The 25,312-nt window shown below is 45.4% G+C and overlaps 1 protein-coding gene across 3 annotated transcripts in view; it reads right to left on the bottom strand.

Moving 5' to 3' along the window:
- Positions 1-25,312, bottom strand: part of RAPGEF4 (Rap guanine nucleotide exchange factor 4) — a 236,470-nt gene that overhangs the window by 169,783 nt on the left and 41,375 nt on the right. For all 3 annotated transcript variants that reach the window (XM_050968980.1, XM_050968979.1, XM_050968978.1), the window contains one exon: positions 9,324-9,470. In XM_050968980.1, the coding sequence (XP_050824937.1) occupies positions 9,324-9,470 (147 nt within the window). The remainder of the gene's footprint in view (positions 1-9,323; positions 9,471-25,312) is intronic.

Here is a 25,312-nt window from a genome sequence, read left to right on the forward strand (position 1 = left end):
ACCAAGGATAACTAAAGCGAAATGGAAACACTGCTTTGAAATGGGTAGCTCAAAGTGCCTAAGTAACTATTAGGGTGCAGCAGCAGGGCCCACACAGAGAGTGCATGGCAGACTAGAGTGGGGTAAATTTACACCCCAGTTTGCCACAAACTAAAATGTTTGTGTAGACAAGCGGATTTCATGCCACTTGGCCCCTTTAGTCTTTTGCATAAATTGCATCTGCATGGCAATACTACATATTATACATAAGGACACAGCGCATCAATTGAAACAGAGTAGATCACCATTGATTATGATCTTACTGAGCATAATCCCACTACATTATTTGTAAGCATATACAAAATCAGTTCAGCATGCTCACCAGCACCATCAGCTCCAACAGAAAAATTCCTCTGGATGACTGCCATGGAAATTCTGAACAGTTGGTGATTTCTCTTCTAAGGCAATTACCAGTAAAGTCCTCACAGAAGAAAGATTTGTCATAAAGAGTGTTACATAATATACAGCAGTTTTGTTACAAGAAGTGATGAATACATCCAAATGAAAACTACCCAGGAAGGCAGAATATAATTTGCCCACTCTTTCAAATGTGCGTTGTGATCTTTCATAACCACAGTGGTCAATGCTTCAGCTTTATATCTTTATAGACCTGAAAGAGCATTATAAGGCACCTCTGGTTTGCTACAGTCTCAGAGAGACAATATTGAGATACTCCGAACCACTTCTGGGTAGCACCTTCAGTTTTCCCTGGAGGTCTCCCACTCAAGAACTGACCAGACCTGACCTTACTTTGTTAATGAAATCTAATGAGATGACAGATCGATGACTGGAAATAAAACTTCATCTGTTAACATTTAATTCAAGCCATAAATAGAGGTAAAAAGTATTAAACAACCTTTCAGGTGAAACAGCCATATATATACATAAACATAGTATACGTGATAGGACTCCATGGTGTTCTCTGATTGCAAACAAAACTACGCCTGATATCTGTTATGTACTGTCTCCTCAGACAAAGAAAACATCCCAATCTCAAATGGATGCCTATTTTTTTCCTGCCATTATCAAGGATTTTATCAAAGAAAGGTTCCATCTTATGTCTGCTCCCTTACTAAAAGTCTCTTAACTTATCTCAAAAGCAGTTGAGGAGGGCTTGGGAACAAATACTGCTAGAGAGACTTTTGCTTAAGCAAAGCCCTCCCGCTGAGGTACACTCTTATGACCCATTATGGCCTGCCACAGAGCCACAAAACCTGGGCAAGTATTCAGCATTCCACCTTCCACCAGCACAGCTCCATTATTGCTGCGTTCTTACACAATTTCAGCTTCTTCTGGTGTACTCTTCAGTTCACCTACTCGGCTAGAATTTCATTCCATATTGATTTACATCTGCACTACCAGACAGAGAATCATTTATTTAAGTTAAGAATTTTTCTTTGAAAATAAACATTTAAAACTAAAGAACAAACTGTAAAAGCATATTGCAAAATAATCAAATCCAGAGTAATAGCAACACTTTGGGCCAGTTCTGCTCTCAGTCATACATGTGTAAATCCAGCATTATTTCACCATCTTCATGGGAGTAACTCTGAATTTATACCACTGTAACCGAGAGCAAAATCTGACACTAATTTGAGTGTAATAAATATTTTGGAAGCTCTCCTTGTTCATGTTGGTAAAACACGTAAGAGGAGTATTATGCAAAATACGAAGGTGAGATGTTGGCTGCGTAAGAAGCTTTTCCCCCACTTTCTGCCAAATCTGTGTTTACTGTCATATTAGTAATTAGCATATGCTCTGACTTTTTTAATGTGTTATTCCAGCAACAATCTTCTGTCTGCCAATCACCACTACATTTCTCAGCATCTCTCACATTAGCTCTGTTCCTTTGCACAAGCATCTGATGGTCAAGTGTGTATTTCCAAACTACACAAGACACTAGATTTTACAAGCTTGTACTTCTCCATATCTTTATTTTCCTGTAATGTGTGTTGTCTTCCTTATTACATGGACTGTTTCTCCTTCAGTCTGATTAAACAAGTATTTGACAGGTTGCTGTCTGAGCATAGCATCCGGCAATCTACTATAACTTGATCTCCTTTCCATTTCTTAAATAAACCCATATAAGAGAAATGAACTATCCAAGTCGAGTTTCAGCAGCCAATGAAGAGGATGCCATTAAGTGGTTACATGTAGCTGAGTATTCCATGCACACATTTCTTATACTTATGTGGTCTCAACACTTCACTATTTTAAATCACCCGATTATCCCATCAAGCTAAATATTCTTCACTTTATTAATTATATGGTTTTATATCTGTACTGTACTTGCCTAGTGGTAATTAATAAATTATAGTAATGATTTGTGCAACTGATTACTGAGCAATAAACTGTCAAAATAGTATACCATAAATCAACCAAACCATTCAGGTGTCTGGACTCGAATCTGATTTTTCTCTTGCATTTTTATTTCAATATTTCATTTCCTGTATCTAGTTTACTCTCCCTCTCAAATTAACTGTGAAACATATCAGCTATGCAATACTCAGTGATGAAAAGGTGAATTAGAAAGTGCTGACACTGACTCGAAATTCTCAATATTCCTTACACAAGAAACAGTATTCTGAGAAAGGTTCTACTACAGAGAAAACATAAGGTTCTTCTCTACCAATATTTAATGTATGCTCTCCACTTATCAAGAGGAAAGGGAAATCCTACCTCTCAGAAATAGCCTACTGTATTTAATTCCAAAACACTTAAATGCAATTTAACAATGACACAGTACTGTTTAGATAAATAACTCATTTGCTCTGTTTAAGAAGAATGATCAAATGGAAAATATAAATGAATGAAAATCTTTACACATGCAGCCTGTTGTTAAGATCCACACAGAAGTCCCACTGACATAAAATTGGTGCCTGCATCCTAAGATGAAGACTGCATTAGAAAGGTCAGACAGACATCATGTACATGTGCACTGAGGGCAAAGTAATTGCCGTTAATCTGATTATTTGAGAACCTAACTAACCCTTTCAAAAAGTTCACATCTAATACTATGGAACATTCAAGTCACTACACAGTTCAATATTTGTATTTCTTAAACAAATTTCCACTGCATCTTCTTGTAAATTCCTGTGTTTTCACAGAGGATCTATTTTTGACCAGCTCATTAAATGGTAACATTAGAACTTTCCAAGGGAAAGCATTTTTTTCAGAAGTTCTGATTTCAATGCAGAGAGACACACTGAGGGCCGCTAGAATACCATCGGAAGGGCAACAGTAGGACACAAGTTACACTATTATTTATCAGGCTGTAATGTGTATAATGCTGCTGAATGCAAATAAAAAGAATAAAAGTATTCAATCTGACCTTGTAGAGGCCAGCTCTCTTTCTCTCTCCAACGTTACTGCACACCAAGTAAAGATCAGTTCTTCATTTAATCATGATCAAATATCTCTCAGGGCATGTATGTTATTCCACAGAAGAAGAAACTAGCTGTTTGTGCATTATCCAAGAAGTTTGAGCAATTCACAGTAGTAGGAAAGACTTCTAAAAATAAGTCACCTCCCAGCAGATGCACTTCCTTCCTGTCATAGTTTGTGTCGGTTCGTAACTGCATAAAAGGACAAAGCTTGTGGATAGAGTAGTGAGGGAACTCCTATAACAGATACACCATATAAATAAATGTAGTTCTTTCCTCGTCTGTCTAAAAGAAACAGAAAATTGGAGGCAGAGTGAACCACAGACCCAAAAGGATATGCGTGACCAGAGCTCCTGGTGTGTAGTTTCTGCCTTTATGTTTATTTTTGGATATGGTTTTCTTAGTCCTTTGCAGTATTCAGGGCCAGAAAGTAGCTCTGTACTAACCTGATAATGCCACAGGGGAAAAATAAGTTCTTTTCGGGAGAGGGAATGTCTCTTACGTTCATAAAACACCATGTACTAACAGAGCGACTAATAAGTTTGCACATGAAGCATATTTTTTGACTATGTTAACACTCCTTGAAGAGGAAGACCAGAGATAAGCCAGTGCACAAAAGCAGGACACTGGAGATTCTGGACTCCTCCTGGAGCTTCTTTGTCAAGCAATAATGTCCAGCTCACTGTAAGAACTTAGCCAGAAATTTCATCTTCTCCAATGTGCTGCAGCAGCTGTTGGTGTAAAACTAGATGTCTCTGAGGATGAGCACAGTCTGAGGCTGAGCAGATGTTCATGAACAGGGTGCTGCTTAAATGGACGTAGGCATTAGAGAAAAGACAAGACCATTTTCACTGGTAATTGCTCTTATCAGGACGATATCATCTGTTTTGACTGGCTTATTCCCTGAGTATTAAAAATGGAGGTCATAGAAGATCCTGTCTGTATTTAAAGGGCAGAAAGAATATCCGATTTTTTTCAAATATTCTTTCCCAAGAAACACGAGCTGCCTTCCCTCCTACACATATTTGGTAGAACTACTGTATTTCCATATATACAAAGTCTATAAAATTCAGGGAGGAAAAAAGACTCCCCGCAAAAATCTGTACAGAAGTAAATCTATTATTTTTCAGGTAGAGGGTGAAGCATTCTCAATGAAGTCCTACAGTAATTAAAATAAGAGTCACAAGTTCTGTATTAAGCCAAATACACATTAACTATTTGTGACGGGGCAGCCTCACCCTGCACTAGCCCTAGCAGCGTCAAACCAGTAGCTCTGATGGCGGAAGTCCTGCCCCGGCCATACTGGGCATGCTCCAAGAGAGTATAAAAGGAGGGAACTCAGCTCAGTCTGGGATGGCGGCTGCAGGGGAAGATCCTAACCAGGAAGCTCCTGCAGAGGACCAGCCACCACCCTGGAAGTTGCCTGAAACTGAAGCTTCTCCATGCCAGCAGGAAGCCCTACTACAGGAGGAGCCCGAGGAGGCGACGGACCCGGAGACCCATGGAGAACTTAGGGACTCGTGGGAGACCTCAACTCTCAAGCCGATAGGAAGCGACCCGGGGGGGTGACGGACTGGTACCTTGCCCCTGGTAAGCCTCAGCGTGTTTCGGTAGGACCCCCCCCCCCCCCCCCCCCCCGCTGAGCCAATAGCAAGGTCCTATGTTGCTGTTACAGCCGCGGGTCGGGGCCCGGCAGAGTGGGAGAGACTGGCCGCTAGGCCGCGCTGCCCTGCAACCAGGGGCAATTCTATAGACTCCAGCCACTAGGCCGTGCTGTCCTGCAACCAGGGGCGATTCTATAGACTCTGGCCGCTAGGCCGCGCTGGCCTGCAACCAGGGGCAATTCTATAGACCAGGGGTAAGCAACCTATGGCATGTGTGCCGAAGGAAGCACACAAGCTGACTTTCAGTGGCACTCACACTGCCCGGGTCCTGGCCACCAGTCCGGAGGACTCTGCATTTTAATTTAATTTTAAATGAAGTTTCTTAAATATTTTAAAAACCTTATTTACTTTACATACAACAATAGTTTAGTTACATATTATAGACTTAAAGAAAGAGACCTTCTAAAAACATTAACATGTATTACTGGCACACGAAACCTTAAATTAGAGTGAATAAATGAAGACTCGGCACACCATTTCTGAAAGGTTGCCGACCCCTGCTATAGACTCCGGCCGTTAGGCTGCACTGCCCTGCTACCGGGGCGTAAACCCTCACACTTAATCATCAGGTTGTGTGCGTCCTGAGATATGAAGCAATACAGAAGATCAATAATATTGTTTCTTACAGTGGTGTAACTTTATACAGGCATAGAACCAATTTACAATTTCATTTAAATAAATACACAGAGAAAATTGTATGAAAATAGCACTGATTCAAAATTGGCACTACAATGTGACTTTATAAAGATAGCCTTACTTTAAAATTCTTTCTGAATTTGTTAAAGAAACTAAACAGCTTCTCCCATCCCAACCCTGCAGTTCAGCTCTAGTTATCTAGAGGGCTGAAAATGGTATGCAGTGGATTTTAATATTAATTTCCTGAAGATATTTGCTGTAATGATGTTAACATTGTAGTCTTCTTGTCTTTCCCAGGACACACTGAAAACTAATCTGTGTCCCATTCTTGGTTATGTAGAGCATTTTAATAAAAGTAAATATAGAAGTTATGGAATGGCATGGTCTTTGTTCACTGCGTCAGAACAAGTCTGCCAAAATCTGCTTTGGCTAAACAAGGTGACCTGATCTTAGAACAAGCCCTGAACAACACAAGTCCCACAACTCATCAAAAAGTTACTGCAAAAGGAAAGATGTGCACTTATAGTAAAATGATATTATAATATTACTATTTTCAGAGATTTTCATAAAGAAGTCACATATTTTGAATATATATTTTCTTTGTAAAGAATTTTTATTTTTTATCTGCCACATATGTTGTGGCTTTGGAATTAACGTACCGCATAGAGACAAAAGCAGCCTTGCAAAAACCAAATACCCCTTTTCAAGTCCTGCTAATACATCCTAAACTACCAACTAGTGCTAACTTCTTCAGCATTCCTGTTGAATAGGATGTTCAGGAATATTGCCCACAAGAAAGACTTCAAAGATTCAGAAATAATTTGATTGGAAAGTGCACAGAAAGCACATGCCAGTCAACCTACAGTCTATGAGTCACACCTGCAGCACGTACAATATTCTTTGTATAAAAGTTTAACAGGTCAGAAATACACTGAAAAGTGACTGCTAAATGCTCCCAAGACAGCTCTCTCTTGATGGAAACTACCATTTTTGGATTGAGTTGTTATAATTTCAACATAATAAAAAATAAAAGTTGCTCTGTAAAAATAAACAACCTTGTATCAACCATTTAAGTAGTCAAAGGAAAAACATTTTAAAAGTGCTTTGTAATTTTCGTTTGAACATCTTTAAGGTGTTTCTGACAGAGGAAAATATTTTTAAAAGCATACAACGTTCAGAATCGAAAAAAGCAAACCATATGCTAACGTTTTTTTTCTTTTTTTCCATTTATCAAAGCTGAGATCCAATTACTTTCTTTTTAGAAAGGAAATCTCTTGGATGTCACAGATGACACCTCTTGTCCTACATCTAGGGAAAGGTAAACTAAAAGCATTTTAACTGACAAAACCTGAGCCCAAGTTTGTTCTCTTCCATCACTAACATCCAAGACTCCATCTGCATTGCAAGTTTTGCCATCTGTAAATGTAACACTAAACCAAGTTACAAGACAGTCAAGGCATGCCAAAGTTAAGCATGGCACTTAAACACTGTAATATCTGTAGAGAGATGGAGCCTAGAGCGTTGCAGGAACAGCATTCTTCACATATTTGCTCGAGTGTTTACCTACAGCTCTATTTGAGCTAAAGACATTAGGCCAAATTCTGCTGTAAGTTACAGAAGCACAACCAATGAAGCAAAGTCTGCCACTATCAGTATATTCAGTGGCAGACATGTTTCAACCTTGGCACTCTGATGCCCTGCCCACGCTATAGTACAGAGGTGGGCAAACTACAGCCCGCAGGACCCTCTTGCCCGGCCCCTGAGTGCCTGCCTGGGAAGGCTACTCCCCGGCCCCTTCCCCTGCTGTTCCCCCTTCCCCCGTAGCCTCAGCTCACTTCACCTCTGGTGCAATGCTCTGAAAGGCAGGGCTGCAAGCTCCTGGGGAAGCACAGCTACAGAGCCGGGCCCTGACCCGGTGCTCTATGCTGCGCGGTGGTGTGGCTGGCTCCAGCCGGGTGGCACAGCTGCCTGTCCTGGTGGTCTGGGTGGTGCAGCTGTAGTGCTGCCAGCCGCCAGTGCTCCAGGAAGTGTGGTGAGGGGGTAGGGAGCGGGGGGGTTGGATAAAGGAAGGGGCGTTTGGGGTGGTGGTCAGGGGGCGGGGGTGTGGATAGGGGGCAGGGAACAGGGAGGTTGAATGAGGGCAGAGGTCCTGCGGGGGCAGTCTGGAAGGAGAGGAGAGGTCAGATGGGGTGGCGGCGGGCAGTCAGGGGTGGGAGTTCCAAGGGCTGTCAGGGGACAGGGAACAGGGTGGGCTGGATGGGACAGGAGTCCCAGAGGACTGGCAGGGGCTAAGAGGCAGGAAGGGTTGGATAGGGGGTTGGGGCAGGGGCTGGGCCATGCCTGACTGTTTGGGGAGGCACAGCCTCTCCTAATCAGCCCTCCATACATTTTCAGAAACCCGATGCAGCCCTCAACCCAAAAAGTTTGCCCGCCCCTGCTATACTACATAAAACATGCATGGAACAACCAAGTTTACAGGGGACTGACACTAGTGACATTCCTCTGACCAATGTTGCCAGGAAATTTTTCTGAAAACTTTATTATAATAATATTACCAGAATGCTTCTTAGAGGATAGCACTGTTTTGTTAATACAGGTCACAGAGAGTGGAAAAAACCCAAACCTTGCCCACACTGGCCAAGGAAACTAAGCTAGAATGCTACAAGCAGTAATCATTCTTTAAACATAATTATTACTTGCAGAACCTCGAGGCCACAATCTGTTACATGCAGGCGGACCCCTTAACTTGTACAGATTCCAATTAAATCAATAGGGCTCTGCATGGATCCAACGGTTCATTCATATGGATTAGATAGCATAATGTGGACTAGACCTAAATGGTGTCTTCCAATTGCCAGTAATATTTTTCAAATCTTGCAAAAATTCAGACATGAATTATTAAAATCTGCCAACTAAGCATGCAAGCACACAAATGACACTTGCTTGGCAGGGACACCCAACTAAACAACATTAGAAAGCAGATTCAAGAACTACACATTCACTAAAGAGGGAAGTATTGGGGGGCTTTGCAAGCATTCACGATGCCAAATAATACCAATGAATTTTAAAGTGCTCTTCAGTCAGTTACCAACTCTAAAACTCTTCCATTTGGTGATAACAACAAGGAGGAATGAGGAACAATATGCAAGTGCAATTTGATCAGGGTCTGCTACGTGATTCGACTAGCTGGTGTCAAAAGTAAACAGAAGTCTGACAAACCAACAAATAAATATGTTAATCTGAGTTAGTTTCATTTTACAAAATAAGTTAAAGGGAGAAGTAAACAGCAGTTAAAGTAAATTTTAAAACAAATATTAGAAAATTATTTATTGATGGAGACTAATGCATTTGTGGAGTAACTTATTAAGCTAAGTTGTCAAGACAAAAAAACAGGATGGTCTTTGAAGAAATATTAATAAGGATATGTAATCTTGCAGAAGATGAAGTATCAAAAAAGGGACAAGTGGATTTAACTCATTCTCCAAAAAACATTTTTTAAAATTATACTCCTCTGCTAAAACTGAAAACATAAAGTCATTATATACATACATTTCACTTTTCTCTAACTGTATTAATTGTTCAATAAATCTTTTGGCTTTACCTCCCAAAGTGCTTTGAAATCCTTCTGCTCAATTCGAAGGAGCTCACTGTATTCCCTGGTAACAATAGTAGCATGGCGAGGGGTGTTATCCAGAATTGACTCTCCAAAAGCAGTTCCTATTCCCAGAGTACATATTGTCACAGCATCCTTTGAATCAAAAAGAAGGACATGCATTAAATTCCTGGCTTTTGAAGTGGTCTGTAGTTTTATATCACTTATCAGCTGATTATGCTACACAGCACAGCCTTAGATTCTTAATTAATTTTTTAGGATAAGCATTTTAACACTGGAGTGGAAGGATAGGGCTGGGTTGGTCCAGTGGCGCAGGAAGCCTTGATTTCAGAATGCACTTAGGACTTCTGTTTTCCCTGCTCACTAGCTGGATCAGATCTGCCTTGTTGTAAACTACACAGCACAGGAGTCACCATCACCTTTGGAAGAAAAAGTCATGATCTCTGGTCATGTATCCCTTTAGGTAGCTGTGATGATGAGAGTGACGTTAACCATATTTCTCTAAAGAATATGGAGTGTGTGATATGAATGACATAACTGAGATATACTTTTTACAAGATGGCTCGTTTAAGATATCATTGGAAAGGTTATGATTTACTGAATGTGATTATCCAATTTGTATACACGTATCACTTCTGTATCCAGAGTTAGGAATATTGATTATGTAACAATTACAACTGCATGTGTACTTGGGGGGAACACCTACCAGACAGTAGGCAATCACTCTGAACGACCCAATAGGAAGAACCAATAAGACTGTGAAGATTCTAATCTCTCTCCTTCCTAAGAGATGTAGCTGTGACACTACCAGGTCAGGTGATAAGACCACTTGATACAAAATACCATCTTGGACACTGCTGGTACTTTTCCTCTGTAGGGGGGTGGGGATCAAACAAAGGATTCCTGCCTTAGGTAAATCTTTTTTAAGGGCTGGGGAGGGGGCTGATCTTGACTTTCCTCCATTGCCTACCCAAGAAGGAGGACTGCTGAAAGAACCTGAAAGGACAAAGGAACTAACCTGAAGGGAAATGCAGGGGTGAGTCCAGACTGAGACAGGGGTCCACTCTGTAAGAGGAAATAACTGGAACTCTGAGCTACAGAAACTCTGCATCCTGCCTAATTCAACATTTAGGGTGAGAAATTACATTTTGTAACCTGGTTTTTTTTTAGTTAATCAAGCTTAGTTTGCGTGTTTTGCTTTATTTGCTTAGTAATCTGCTTTATCCCTTATAATCACTTAAAATCTGTCTTTTGTAGTTAATAAACTTATTTCTTGTTTATAACATAACCCAGTTTGTGCAATTCATATCTGGGGGTGGGCGGCCAAGGAGCTGTGCATCGCTCTCTTCACATTGAGGGAGAGGGTGAATTTTTGTGAGCTTGCGCTATGCAGATTTTTGAATACAGAGCAAGAAAATATACCTTTGGGTCTGCACTCCAAGAGAGGTGGGCACTTGGTGCTGGAGCAAGTCCCTTAAGCTGAGTCTTCCCAGAGCTGACCTCAGTCTCTGTGTCTTTCTGCAGCTGGGTGTGGCCCTGCCTGTGCGTGTGCTAGTGGAGGCTTACAAGCCCAGCTCAGCAAGACAGTGGAAAGGGGGCCCAGGCTGGCGGAACAGGCAGGCTCAGTGGTATCAGGTAGCACCTTAAAGGGAGGAAAACCTGTCACTGAGGCGTAGTCGAGAAGGATTTTGTGCACCGTTTATTGTTATGAGACACTGGTGGTGATTTTAAGTAAGTTTTAAGTGTGCTGGCTAGAGAACAGACAAAGTGGTTACTGGTTTGTTATTTTCTGTTTGCTTATTTCAGGCAAGAGAAGTAAGAACAGGGAAAGCATAAAAACGACTGAAAGTGAAGCTACCAAAGAGTTGGAGCTCTATAGATTGCAAGTAGAAGAAAGCGAAAAAATGCATAAGAGACAGTTAGAATTGAAACAGATGGAAATTGATGAGCAAGAGGCAGCCCACCAGAGAGCCACAGAAGCAGAAGCAGACAGGCAGAAAAATGCCCTGGAACTGAAAGACAAAGAAATGAAGCATAAACTGGCCGTAATGGAGTGGAGGAGACAGAACCCCCCCAGGAGCTCCACCTCTCCAAAAATTCACAAGTGGAAGCGCTTGTGTCCAGCATACAGCAAATATGGGGACATTGCTGAATACTTCATCATCACCTTTGAGAGGCTGTGCATGCTCCATACAATTCCTGAGGATCAAAAGATGACGACTTTGGTTGTAAAATTTAATGGGAGAGCTCTGGATATATTCAATAAGATGCCAATTAGTGATGCTTCAAGCTATAGTAAATTTAAGGAATTGGTTTTGAAACAGTTTCAGTTTACCCCTGAAACTTACAGAGTAAAATTTAGACGCGGTAAGAGAGAGGCTGGATTAAGTAATGTGACTTATATGAACCAAATGAGAGATGTACTGAATAAGTGGGTAACGGAAAAAGGTATTATAAGCTTTGAAGCAATGTGTGATTTGGTTGCTCAGGAACAGTTCCTGACTATGTCTAATGATGATGTAAAACTTTGTTTATGGGATAAAAAGATAGAGGAGGTCGAAGAACTTGCAACTTTTGCAGATAAATTTTAACAATCCCAAGCACCAATTAGGAATAAATCACAGGCAGAGGGGTTAAAGTTTGGTGGGAAGTAAGGTCCTCATTTACCCCTGGGATGAAGGAGGGTGGATGGGAGGCTGGACACTCACCTCCCCAAGTTCACTCCTCCAGTCCTTGTCCCAAATCTCCTGTAAAACCAGAAGAGCTGTGAAGGTACTATCATTGTAATTCCACTGAGCATCTGAGGAATAAATACCCTGTACTTAGTGGAAACAAGCAGCAGGTAACTCATGGAAATGCTGCTACCCAGAGCACAGCATATCAGAGGGGTAGCCGTGTTAATCTGTATCCACAAAAACAATGAGGAGCGTGGTGGCACCTTAAAGACTAACAGATTTATTTGGACTACATCCACCCTGACTAAATTGGCCTTCAACATTGGTTCTCCACTTGTATGGAAACTCTCTTCTCTTCATGTGCAATATATATTTATGCCTGTATCTGTAATTTTGACTCCATGCATCTGAATAAGTAGGTTTTCTACCCATGAAAGCTTATGCACAAATAAATCCCTTAGTCTTTAAGGTGCCACCGGACTTCTTGTCTTTTTTGCAGAGCACAGAGGCACATCAGGCAATTGCCACTTATCATACAGGGTTTTTTAAGATTGACACTGCACAGCCACGCAGTAAGCACCTGACAGCTTTTAGAGTAAATGGCAGAGAATTCCCTGACTGGAGAAATACTGGTGCAGAAATTTCTGTGGTCAGGAGAGACCTGGTTCAGGAGAAAGACATTCTGCCAGGACAGCTGGCAGAGCCTTTGTTAGTAGGAGGTCACAAAATTCTTGTGCCTTTGGCTAACATGCACATGGAAACTGGGGCTCTGCAAGCTGAATTGCCTGTTGCTGTGGTTCCTCATAATCCTACAATAATTCTTTTGGGTAACGATTTTTTTAATGTGGCTCATGCTGTCCAGAGCTCTGTCAGCAGCAAGAAAGAATCTTGTGCTGAAGCCCCAGAGAGAAAGAACCAAGCTACAGAAACTGCTGAGGAAATGGGAGAGTTTCTCTAATTCCTTTGCAGCAGTTTGCTACAAAGGAATGGGAGTGGGTAAAACCAGTTCCTGTCCGGTGGCTATCCCCTCAGGGGATAGGAGTGTTTTGCCTGATGGTAGGGAGTCTGTCCAGGTTGCTGGCTGCCAGGAAGTGGTAGTTAAGCAAGGAACAGAACTCACTCTAAAATGCATAGAAAAATGTGTCCTAGCAGAAAGCCCAAAGGAAAAAAGTGTTGGAATCCTAGAGACTGCTGCGGTGGGTGCAGATTCCATGGACTCTAACTGGAGGCAAACCCAATTCGAGGAGAGAGGAGGGTACAAAGCTTACCAGTGAAGGGTCTGTTCTGGCTGTTAGTTGTGAGCCCACAGCTGACAGGGGACAGATTCCATTCTAGGGAGCACAGGGGGTTGCGCCCTAGAAGGGGGCCCAGCCTGGTGGAACAGATGGGCTCAGTGGTATCCCAGTGTTGGGTCTAAACTTTTGGTGAACTTTGGGGAGCCAAAACACACCCAGACTGGCTGTCTCTGCATAATCCTTCCTGAACCCTTTTGAACAAAGCACTGACCTGCAAACTACTCATGACACCCCCTTTTCTCAAATAGCCATTAGCCTTTATCTCTATGCATTTACTTGTTAACTTGCTTTTCCTGTAAAATCTTGATTGATTATGCATGACCATTATCTTTTGTTAATCACTTTGTTTACTTCTGTGTATAAATATTGATGCTCACCCCTAATAAAGGGGCCACACTTAATCTAAAGCTTTTAGAGCTAAGGATAGTGTGAGCCCGTTGATCAACGCATTGGTGTCTGGTCTCTGACAGAATTGTGTGCCCCATACCAACTCCGCACGAACTCGGGTGCTGGAGAGGTGAGTGAGGACTTGCTTTATTTACCTAACAATTTGGGGGCTCGTCTGGGATTCCTTCTGGTGCGGTACCTCTGTCCAGTGGTCAGACCACTCATATATGAATTGGCAAGGCGCCACAGGAGATTTCTCCCAGCCAATTCAATATTGAGGGGTCGTGTATTGGACAGCAGGGTAAACGCCAGTTGGAGGGCTCCTGTCAGACACCATGGGTCAAGGGACTAGCGTGCCTCTTGAGAGTCCGTTGGGGATTGTAAATAAGTTATGGAACGAAGGGAAACTCCCAGTACAGACAGGAATGTCTAGGAAGAAGTTGTACACACTATGTGTAAGGAATTGGACTGGGTATACCGCGGTATTGGCCGACCCGGAGATGAGGTGGCCTTCGTATGGCTCTTTCGAACAGGCTGCCTTAAGAGGAGTAAAGAGCCAGATCGAAAAAGACCATCCGGGACAGTTATGTTACTGGTTTTGTTGGGACACAGCAGCAGAGCTGTGGAAATCTTTAAAAATTATGGCAGTCAGGTACTCTCCCGAGAGTGAACCCCCTCCAGGTTATTTCGATGAAGGGTGTAGACCACGGCGTGTTTTGACTCGTCAGCTGGTCCCCTCTGCACCTGCCCCTATTCCTCCGCAGGGGGACTCTCTCCATGTAGCAGAGGGGAATCTGCAGGATCCCAGATTGGAATTTCTGCAGAAGGATGAGGAGGAAATGAAGGGGCAAACCTCGGGAGGAGTAGTTACTAGGCTAATGTCCAAGCAGATACAGCAGGGTGCATGCCCCCCCCCTGAGGATAGCCCAGAGGATGTCCCCGTCAAATCTCTTGCGAGTAATAAAAGTATAGTTAGAGAGATGCCTTTACAGGTGCACGATCAACCTTATATGGGCAATGATGGACGGTTACAACATGCTAATATTGTGGAATATAAAGGATGGCTAGAATGGGATTTGAAAGAGTGGGGACGGTTGTCAGGGTCTTTTGGGGAAAATCCCCGAAAGATCATAGAACTTCTAGAAAGATTGTTTTTAAGTTATAATCCTACTTATACGGATGTGGATCAGTTGTTAAGTAGAGTTTTGACCGGAGAGGAACGTAGTAGATTGTGGACGGCAGAAAGGACATGGGGAGATAGCAATGCAGTTAATCTTACTTGGATGGATAGGCGGGATCTGGCCGCTGGCTGGAATCCCCTAGACTGGACTCAGCCAAGGCTGACTCAGCTGCGAACAGATCGAGAGCGATTGTTAGAGAGACTCAAGTAAATGGCTCGCCGCTCGCCTAATCAGGCTAAGTTCATGCAGATTCGGCAGGAATCTGATGAGCCGCCCAGAAAGTTCTGGTCGAGGCTATTGGAGGGGGCCCGAATGTTCACTCAGATGGATCCTGAGAGAGAAGCAGACCACCCTACTCTTATTTCGTTTTTTGTGAATCAGTCGGTGCCCCCTGTAAGGGATTACTTCTTAAAGTTTCGCCCTGGTTGGGGAGGTGAGTCAGTCACTTCAGTGTTGGACGTAGCTGATTTTGCCTGGGAGAAAGAAAGGGAAAGAAGTAAAAAGAAAGAGAAAAAGGAAGAATATAAGCTGATGGCTTTAGCTTTTCACGGCGGTGTTCGAGGCAAAGGCCGTGGCCGTGGCAGGGGATTCCAGGGTGCTCGGGGAAGAGGGTCCTGGCGACCCCAGCCATCAGGAAATTGTTTTCAGTGCGGACAGCCCGGTCACTTTAAACGTGAATGCCCCTGGGGACGCCCAGAGGGTCTGGTTGCATCCGCAGATGCTTACACAAGTGAGGAATACACCCCTGCACCACCAGCTCAGCCCATTCCCCAGGCCTGGATCAACTACGGGAAACAGCAGCAGCCGCAGCAAACTCAGCCTCCTCAATGACGGTACCCCGGGGGCGAAGGCAAACAATGTGATGGTCTTATTTCCTTAATGTCTTTAGCCGGCTCCCTTCTCACTTTCTCCCCTCCCAGCAAAGAGCCTCGTTTAACCCTTTCAGTCCAGGGACTGCCTGTCTCTTTCCTCATTGATACTGGGGCTACTTTCTCTCTTTTAAATCATGCCCCCTCTCCCTGGCTATCCTCTGAGGTTAAAACTGCGACTGGGGTGGAGGGCAACCCACAGTCTCTGGGACTCACTTTGCCTTTGAATGTTATTTATGCTGATAAATGTTCTCCTCACCGTTTTCTTTTTTCCCCAGCTTGTCCGATCCCTTTGATGGGCCGGGATTTACTCTGTAAGCTTGAGGCTACTTTAACCTGCACTCCTGAAGGGGTAGGATTATTGATGACAGTGTTAGGAGATTCGGCCCCTACTCAGGGTAATTGGGAAACACCCCCCTCTCTCTCCCCTGACCTCACTGACTTGCCTTCAACCCTCTGGGGAATTTCTGACACTGATGTTGGCCTGCTCCTTTCGGCAGAGCCCGTAAGGATTCAGGTGAAGCCTTCCTTAACCCCCCCGTCAGTCCCTCAATACCCCCTGTCGCTGGAAGCCCGGGAGGGCATCCGCCCCATTATCGAGGGATTCATTGCACAAAAGCTAGTCCGCCCTCAGCGCACTCCCTGTAACACCCCTATACTGCCTGTCAAAAAGCCTCCTAAAAAGGACGGAGACCCTGTTCGTTGGCGCTTTGTACAGGATCTACGAGTTGTTAATCAATATGTGGTCCCTCTTCATGCAGTAGTTCCTGACCCAGCTACTATCATCAGCCAAATCCCCTGGGATGCTGAGTGGTTCACTGTTATTGACTTAAAATCAGCTTTTTTCAGCATTCCTGTGCACCCAGACTCTCAGTATCTCTTTGGTTTCACCTGGGAGGGACAAAGTTATATCTGGCAACGACTTCCTCAAGGCTACAGAGACAGCCCCACGATTTTCAGCCAGTGCCTCCGCCACGACTTGGAAAGTTTCACCAGTCCGCAGGGATCCACATTGGTCCTATACGTAGATGACATCCTATTAGGTAATCGCGAAGAAGCTGCCCTCCGCATCGATGGTAAGGCACTTTTATTATACCTACACACCAGAGGCCACAAGGTAGACCCTAAAAAGATTCAGTGGGTCTCACAGAAGGTCCGATATCTGGGCTTCCTGTTAACCCCAGAGGGAAGACAGATGGACCCAGCCCGCATAAAGACTATTCAAAACTGCCCTCTACCGAACACCAAGAAACAACTTCGAGGTTTCTTAGGATTAATTGGCTTCTGTCGCCCCTGGTTGCCGTCCTGCGGGGAGTTAAGCAAACCGCTCCACCGACTCACTGCTAACCTTGCTCCTGACCCTTTGCAGTGGTCCCCGGACACTATTCAAGCCTTTCAGTTACTCAAGGACAGTGTGGCCTCCTCCATGTCTCTCCGCCCCCCCAATTACAGCAAACCCTTTCACCTTTTTGTCCACGAGAGGGGCGGAATTGCTAGTGGTGTCCTTACCCAGCTGAGCGGGCCCCACCATTTCCCGCTTGCTTTTTACTCTCAGCAAATCGACCCTGTCGCTCAGGGAACCCCATCCTGCACCCGGACTCTGGCAGCAGCTGCCCTGCTGATCACAAAGGCAAAGAGCCTAACCCTGGGTCATTTTACCACGGTTTGGACCTCTCATGCCTTGTCAGCCCTTCTGCGTAGGGGCACAACCCAAGTCTTTTCGGCCCATCGTCAGCAACAGCTAGAGGCCGAACTCTTAGAAGACACTAACCTAATTTTTGAAAGGTGTGGACCCCTTAATCCAGCTACCTTGCTTCCTGACCTGCCAGTCCTCCAGGATCAGCACGACTGTGTGGAAGTAGTTTACAGCATCTTACAGATAAGAGACAACCTGTTTGACGTGCCACTGGACAATCCCGATTGCATCCTCTTCTCGGACGGAAGCTCCTTCTATGTTGATGGCAAGCATTTCACTGGTTATGCTGTCACCTCTGAATGGGACATTCAAGAGGCCGCCTCACTGCCAGGCAACTGGGGAGCCCAAGCCGCTGAACTCTATGCCCTGGCCCGAGCTTGCCAGTTGGCCGCTGGTAAGACCGTTACCATTTTTACTGATAGCAAATATGCTTTTGGAGTTGTGCATTGTCATATCCACCTCTGGAAGTTTCGAGGTTTCCAGACAGCTGCCGGTAAACCCATTCAGCACCTCCCCCTCATCCACAAGCTTTTGGACGCCCTCCAAAAACCCTCTGTCCTGGCTGTAGTTCACTGCCGGGCCCATACTAAAGATAGTAGCCCCGTTACCCGTGGGAATGCCCTGGCTGACGCCTCCGCCAAGAAGGCTGCCACCTTACCTTTAGCCATGCCCACCTTGGCTATTGCAGCCTCCTCCTTTACTCCACCGCACCCCGTACCAGTACCCGCTGCTGAACTACAATCGTGGGAGAGCCTCGGGGCCACTCAGGTCAAAGGGACCTGGCTTATGCCAGATGGCCGAGCCTGCCTCCCTCGCTCCACATACCCCGTGGCAGTTCGCTGGCACCATGATAAAGGGGGTCACTACGGCACGCACGCCCTCGTGGACACCATCGCTCGCTTTTGGTATGCTCCAGGCATTCAACCCTATTGCCTATCAATAGTGAAAGCATGCAGCACATGTCAGCGTAATGGACCTGCTCCGCCTCTTAACAAAATTAAGGGTGGAAGACCTCCGCCTGCTGCTCCATTTCAACATCTTCAAATTGACTTTGCAGATATGCCAAAGGCTTTTGGGAAAAAGCACCTCCTTGTTTTGGTTTGCCCTCTGACTTCCTGGGTCGAAGCTTTTCCTACTGCTAATTGTACTGCTGCCACAGTGGCGAAGATTCTCCTTAGAGACATTGTACCCCGTTTTGGCATCCCTCTTGTGCTCGACTCAGATCGCGGACCTCACTTTACTGGTCATGTCCTTGGCCGTTTAGAACAAGGACTGGGCATTTCACACTCCTTTCATACACCCTACCACCCCCAGTCTAGCGGGAAAGTTGAGCGTATGAATAGGGAACTTAAGTTTACATTGGCTAAATACTGTCAGGAAACAGGATTAAAGTGGCCTCAGGTACTTCCTTTGGTCCTGTTTCACCTTCGTACTCGCCCAACCCGCGCATTGGGATTATCCCCCTTTGAACTGCTCTATGGACACCCCCCTTTCAAAGGCGGGGCGCTACCACGTACTGATGTTTCACTATTGGGAGGGGATCATATGACCGCGTGTCAGTTTCTCTCCCTACAGGCTCGCCTCCGTACCCTTTGGAAAGCCTCGCAGTTTTCCCAGACCGTGCCGCTGGAGGAACAGATCCACCCGTTCCAACCAGGGGACTTCGTCTGGGCCAAAAAGTTCGTTCGTGACGACACCCTCCAGCCAAGGTTTACTGGACCCCACCAGGTTCTTTTGACAACCCAGACTGCAGTGTTCCTGGAAGGACGCAAATCTTGGATCCACCACTCCCACGTCAAGCCAGCCGTAGTGGACCACAGTGACGGACCAGCAGCTCTTGTCACCACTGAGGACACTGCCTCCGACCAGTGGACCAGCTTACCTCTCTCAGACATTAGACTTAAATTGACTCGAAAAAAATGAGAGGACCCTTTATTCTGACAACTGTAGTGGTACAACGGGTGGTGGGTTACCTCCTACTTTGAGAAATGGAATACCCAAAACGCATTATATGGAACATACTGGGTGTGCGGGCCCAAAGCTTATTATTTTCTCTCCCCTGATTGGGCAGGGTCATGTTATTTGGCATGGCTAGCACCGCCTTCTCGCATCTCCCTCACTCCCCCTCATTTTCCCCACGTTCGTAACATCCGTGAAACTGACAGAGATATTAATCTCCGTGATGGTTTGTCCTGGCAGCGGTGGGCTGGTCACACTAGCTTGAAGGGTGCTATCATCCGTCTACAGGGACTATTAGAATCTTTGACCAATGAAACTGCAACCCTATTTGAAAATCAGGCCGGGGAAATGTCCCAGCTGCGCCAGTTAGCTTTGCAAAACAGAATGGCTTTAGACATAATGTTAGCAGCCCAGGGAGGAACGTGCGCCCTCATAAATGAAGAATGCTGTGTTTTTGTAAATGACACCTACTCTGACACTTTTCAACGTACCAAACACCTAAGGGAAATGGCTAAAAACTACTCCTCTGGCCAGCCACCTTATGATTGGTGGGGAGCCTTATGGAATTGGCTGCCCGGATTTGGGTGGGTTAAAAAACTCTTGGTGGGTGTTGTTGGGGCCATAGTAGTCCTTATAATACTGTGTTGCTGTATTCAGTGTGTCCCCTCCCTCATAAACTCATGTAAGTCAGTTTATTCTTTTCCCACTTCAGCTAAAAGCCTTACTCTCTTCGAATTGGCCCAGGCTGAAATTGCCAAGCGGCCCTTGAGATCTTGAAATAGGGTGTAGCTTTTTGATTAATAGTTATCCCAAAGCTACAAATGGAGGAATGTTGGGTCTAAACTTTTGGTGAACTTTGGGGAGCCAAAACACACCCAGACTGGCTGTCTCTGCATAATCCTTCCTGAACCCTTTTGAACAAAGCACTGACCTGCAAACTACTCATGACACCCCCTTTTCTCAAATAGCCATTAGCCTTTATCTCTATGCATTTACTTGTTAACTTGCTTTTCCTGTAAAATCTTGATTGATTATGCATGACCATTATCTTTTGTTAATCACTTTGTTTACTTCTGTGTATAAATATTGATGCTCACCCCTAATAAAGGGGCCACACTTAATCTAAAGCTTTTAGAGCTAAGGATAGTGTGAGCCCGTTGATCAACGCATTGGTGTCTGGTCTCTGACAGAATTGTGTGCCCCATACCAACTCCGCACGAACTCGGGTGCTGGAGAGGTGAGTGAGGACTTGCTTTATTTACCTAACACCAGCACATCAGGTGGCACCTTAAAGGGGGGCAACGTGTTACAATGAGATCCTTTAAAAATGACAGGGGTGATCAGAAGGTAACTAGGAGAGAAAAGGCAATTCTTGTATCTAAAGTTTCTGTTCTTTCTAGGCTGCTGTGAGCAGGGCCGTCCTTAGGATTTATGAGGCCCTACGCAGTATTATTAAACTGGTGCCCCTATGCCAGATGGCAGCCCAAGCTCACAGCCTGGTGGGGGAGGGGGAGGAGGGACTTGACAGCAAAGGATAATGAGATGCCTGGCCTGCCTCATGGTGGCGGAGAGTCACAGTTCCCCACAGAGACTTCCATGCCCTCTCCCTCATGCAGAATGGACATGAAGAAAGTACCTAATTAAAAGCACTAAAATTTGGGAATAAAAAATGTCAGTCACAGGTTTTTTGATATGCCCTGAAGTTTGTCAGAGATTTATTTGCAAAAACTTCATAGTAAGGGTGAGTCAGCTGTCCTGCTGAATACAACATTACATATAATGGAATACATGATGCAGCTCTTCTCTGTTTTACATTTTCTTAATCAATATTTCTAAGCTGAATTTATATTTTAAATGTACTCAAATCTGAAGCCAGCATTCCAGATTACTACATATTTAACTCACTGAAACAAAGACATTCTTTTAAATTAATCAGAGAGGTTTAGTGTGTTCATAACAATGTTCATTGCTTTTAGAAAAAGGGAACAGTAATTTACTTTGTGTGATCATAACAAAAGACATGGTTATGAAATTTCAACAACTTTAAAAAAATATGTTTCCAAAGATTTTAGGTATAACAAGGATTTTGTCTTACTAAGGTACTGATTTTGCTGGAGGGTTCTTTTAAAACTAGTTCGTCGGATAGTCAGAAGTAAAGAAAGGGAAACTCTTTGTCCAGCTATCTGGAAGGGAAGGACTGTTGTCCCTTTAAGGGCTCTCTTCAGTGGAGAGTGGGGGGAGAGGTGGTGAAGGGATGGACAGAAAGGACACAGGAAGACTTGTGTAAGCAGAGTCAGGATAAGCTCTACACTGACATCTGGTGGAAAGAATTTCAGAGAGTGTATTTGCATAGGCACGCCTACCCTATCCCAGACTCCCAAGCTGTGGGACTGATTGGTGACAAATTGCTCACCCTCAGTTGGGTGGTACTGGCTAGACATGGGACATGGGTTCCAAAACCCAGAGAATTGAGAGAAGTTGGGGACAGGTATTTGTGCCTGGTGGTGCAGTCTCCTTGTGGAACCAGAAGCACCAGTTGCACCCCCTCCTCTCTCCACTGTGGAATGTCAGAGTTGATTTTTTTTTATTCCTTTAAGAGTTTAAATACAGGTTACTGAGCTGAAATCACTTTGGGCTAATGGTGCACTCGTACTGGGGCTCCCCCACTAAGAGCTGAGATCACTAAGAGTTGAAATCACTAAAGAGCTGAAATAACTGAGCTGAGAGCACTGAGTACTGTGCTAACTAGTGGGGGAGCCTGAAGATATGCTGTGGAACAGAGCGGCTGGCGGAGTGGAGCAGTTGTGGGGACGGCTGGAGTGGCTCACGGGACAGCTGGTGGCAGCAGAGCGGCTGACAGAGCGGAGTAGCTGTGGGACGGGTGGAGCGGCCCACAGAGCGAGCGGAGCCGAGCAGTTTGCAGAAAGAACTGGAGCAGCTCATGGAGCAGAGCAGCTGGTGGAGCGGAGCAGTTTCTGAGGACGGCTGGAGGAGCAGCGTGGAGCGGCTGGTAAAGCGGAGCAGTTCGTGGAGAAGGCAGAAGCAGAATCCACGGAGAGGCAGCGCAGTTGGCCCCGGACCATGTAAGGTGCCCCTTTCTATCCAGGCTGGGGGGGAGGGACCTCTACAGATAAACTCTCAAACTCTGGGGTGGCATTGACCAGAGACTTTTGGGTTGTTGGACTTTGGGGTGATTGGACTTAAAACCCTAAGGGGAAAAAGGACAGTGCCAAACGTACTTGGAGGTGGGTTTTTGTTTATGGTTTGTGTTATAACCCTGTTTGTGGTGTTTCTCCAATGGGATGCCGCATTAATTCCTTCCTTTATTAAAAAGATTTTTCTACACTCAGACTCCGTGCTTGCGAGAGGGGAAGTATTGCCTCCTAGAGGCGCCCAGGGGGGTGTGGTATGTGAGTGTCCCAGGTCACTGGGTGGGGGCTCGAGCCGGTTATGCATTGTGTTACTGAAACGGAACCCCTGGATACTGAACCCGGCCCTTGTTGCTGCCAACTCAGAGGGGCAGAAGGGTTACATTTTTGGGGGCTCGTCCGGGATGCCTGGGTCAGTACCCCTCGCAATGAACCTATTGAGTGTTCCACTGTAATGGGAAATAATTGTGTTTTATATTTTGAGGAAACTACTGTTTGTATAATGGCTAATATGTCGGGTTTGTTGGGCTCCAGTCCTGCAGCCTCTAGCTCAGGGGCAGCAGATTCAGCCTATGATTGGGCAAACGCACGGGGGCATATATTGGAAAAGATTGTGTTGGCCTATGCTACGTCGACCTCTTGTCGTAAGTTAAGGTTATTTGATGGGGAAGAGGAGTTTGAACTCTGGTCAGAGCATACTACTGAAATGCTGCGGGATTGGGCCGTACCCGATGTAGAAAAGCGATGATGTCTAATAGAGAGCCTTAGTGGCCCAGCATTAGATGTAATTCGCACCCTGAAGCTCATTGACCCTGAGGTCAGTGTGAAGGACTGCCCAGAGGCCCTTGATAATACCTTTGGGAGCACAGAGGGCCCTGAGGACAGTTACTGTAAATTCATTAATTCCCAACAGCAAAGGGGTGAGAAAATTTCAGCCTATATACAGAGGCTGGAGAGACTACTTCAGAGAGCTGTTATGAGGGGAGCAGTGACTGCTGAGCAGATGGATCAGACCAGACTGGCTCAAGTTGTAAGAGGGACTCAGTATCAGAACCTGATCCTACTTCACCTCCGACTAAGAGAACGGCAGGAACATCCCCCAAGTTACTCCCAGCTGATAAAGGAGGTCAGGGAAGAAGAAGAAAGGCAGGCGGCCAGCGAGTGTTGGGAAGCCCAAACATTGGAACCAGCCAGCACGACGCCACCGCCAATGGCCAGTGTACTGATGGTGAGCACCACAGAGGAACTTGCCAAACAAATGCAAGTCCTGACAGAACGGATAGCTGAGCTGCAAAGCATCATTGACCAAGCTAAGATTTCCAGGAAAAAGGAGCCTCAGACTGTGACGATAGAGAAGTCAGTATCTAGAGTCACCGTCCCACCTCGCCGAATGGGGAAAGGACAATTCTTTTGCTACCGGTGTGGTCAGGATGGGCACAGTGCTGCTAACTGCCATAAGGAAGAGAACCCCTCTTTAGTGTATGAAGAACTGAGGATTAGTTGGAAGAGATCCAGTAGCTGTCAGAAGGTCCGGGGACCGAGACCACCTAGGCCTGGAGGATTTGAAGATTCCCCCAGAAGAGACCATCCAGCTGGGATCCCTGCAGGACTGATAGGGCCTCGAGCAGAGGTCATGGTGAGGATTGAAGGGGCGGAGTGTAAAGCCGTGCTTGACACTGGATCTCAAGTGACTATTATATTTCAGTCATTCTACCAACAGATGCTTAGGCACCTGCCCATACAGCCACTGACTGGCATTGGTCTGTGTGGCCTCAGCATGGATGAATGCCCCTATCAAGGGTATGTCATAGTGCACCTGGAATTCCCAGAGGAGGTTGCTGGGGTAAGGCAAGAGGTAGACACCGCTGCCTTAATATGCCCTGACCCGAAAGGGACCTCTGATGTGTCTGTGCTGATAGGGATCAACTCCAGCCTCTTTAGGATACTGGCTGATTACTGCAGACAGCAAGCAGGAGACCAATATTTGAACACCTTGGTGATAAACACACACTGTGCCGCGGCTTACAGAAAAATTGAGGACACAAGAAAAGTGATGCCTGATTTGCCAGTAGGAGCACTGAGGTTTGCGGGCCCGGTCCCTTTAGTGGTGCCTGCCATGTCAGAAAAAGAGGTGATTGTCAGGAGTACCTGCCTAAAAGGCAGTAAGGGAACATTAGCTGTGGTAGAGCAACCAACCAAGGGAGGGCTCCCAGAGGGAGTGCTGGTTCTCAGTGGAGTCATAACCCTACCTGTTGAAGCCCAGGAGGAGGTGATGATACTGGTTGCTAATGAAACACGCCGTGATGTGTTTGTAAAACCAGGGCAGAAGATTGCAGACATCTTTGAGCCTGAAAGCGTTGTGAGACCCCAGTGTGAAGCTGAAGTTCCAATGATAGATCCTGCGAAGTTTGACTTCGGGGACTCACCGCTGTCTGAGGAGTGGAAGGATCGCCTGAGGAAGAAGCTTTGCGAGAGATCCAAGGTGTTCTCACTACATGAGTGGGACGTGGGATGTGCAAAGGGAGTGGAACACCATATCAGGCTACAAGATCCCCGACCCTTCAGGGAGAGGTCTAGGAGGATTGCCCTCTCTGAGATGGAAGACGTGCGCCATCATCTTCAAGAGCTGATCGCGAATGGTATCATCACAGAGTCACGAAGCCCCTATGCCTCACCCATTGTGGTCGTTCGTAAGAAGAGTGGAAAAATCCGGATGTGTATTGACTACCGCACCCTAAACAGGCGCACTACAGTTGATCAATACAC

This window comes from Gopherus flavomarginatus, chromosome 10, assembly GCF_025201925.1.
Source record: "Gopherus flavomarginatus isolate rGopFla2 chromosome 10, rGopFla2.mat.asm, whole genome shotgun sequence".
Classification (NCBI taxonomy): Eukaryota; Metazoa; Chordata; order Testudines; family Testudinidae; genus Gopherus; species Gopherus flavomarginatus.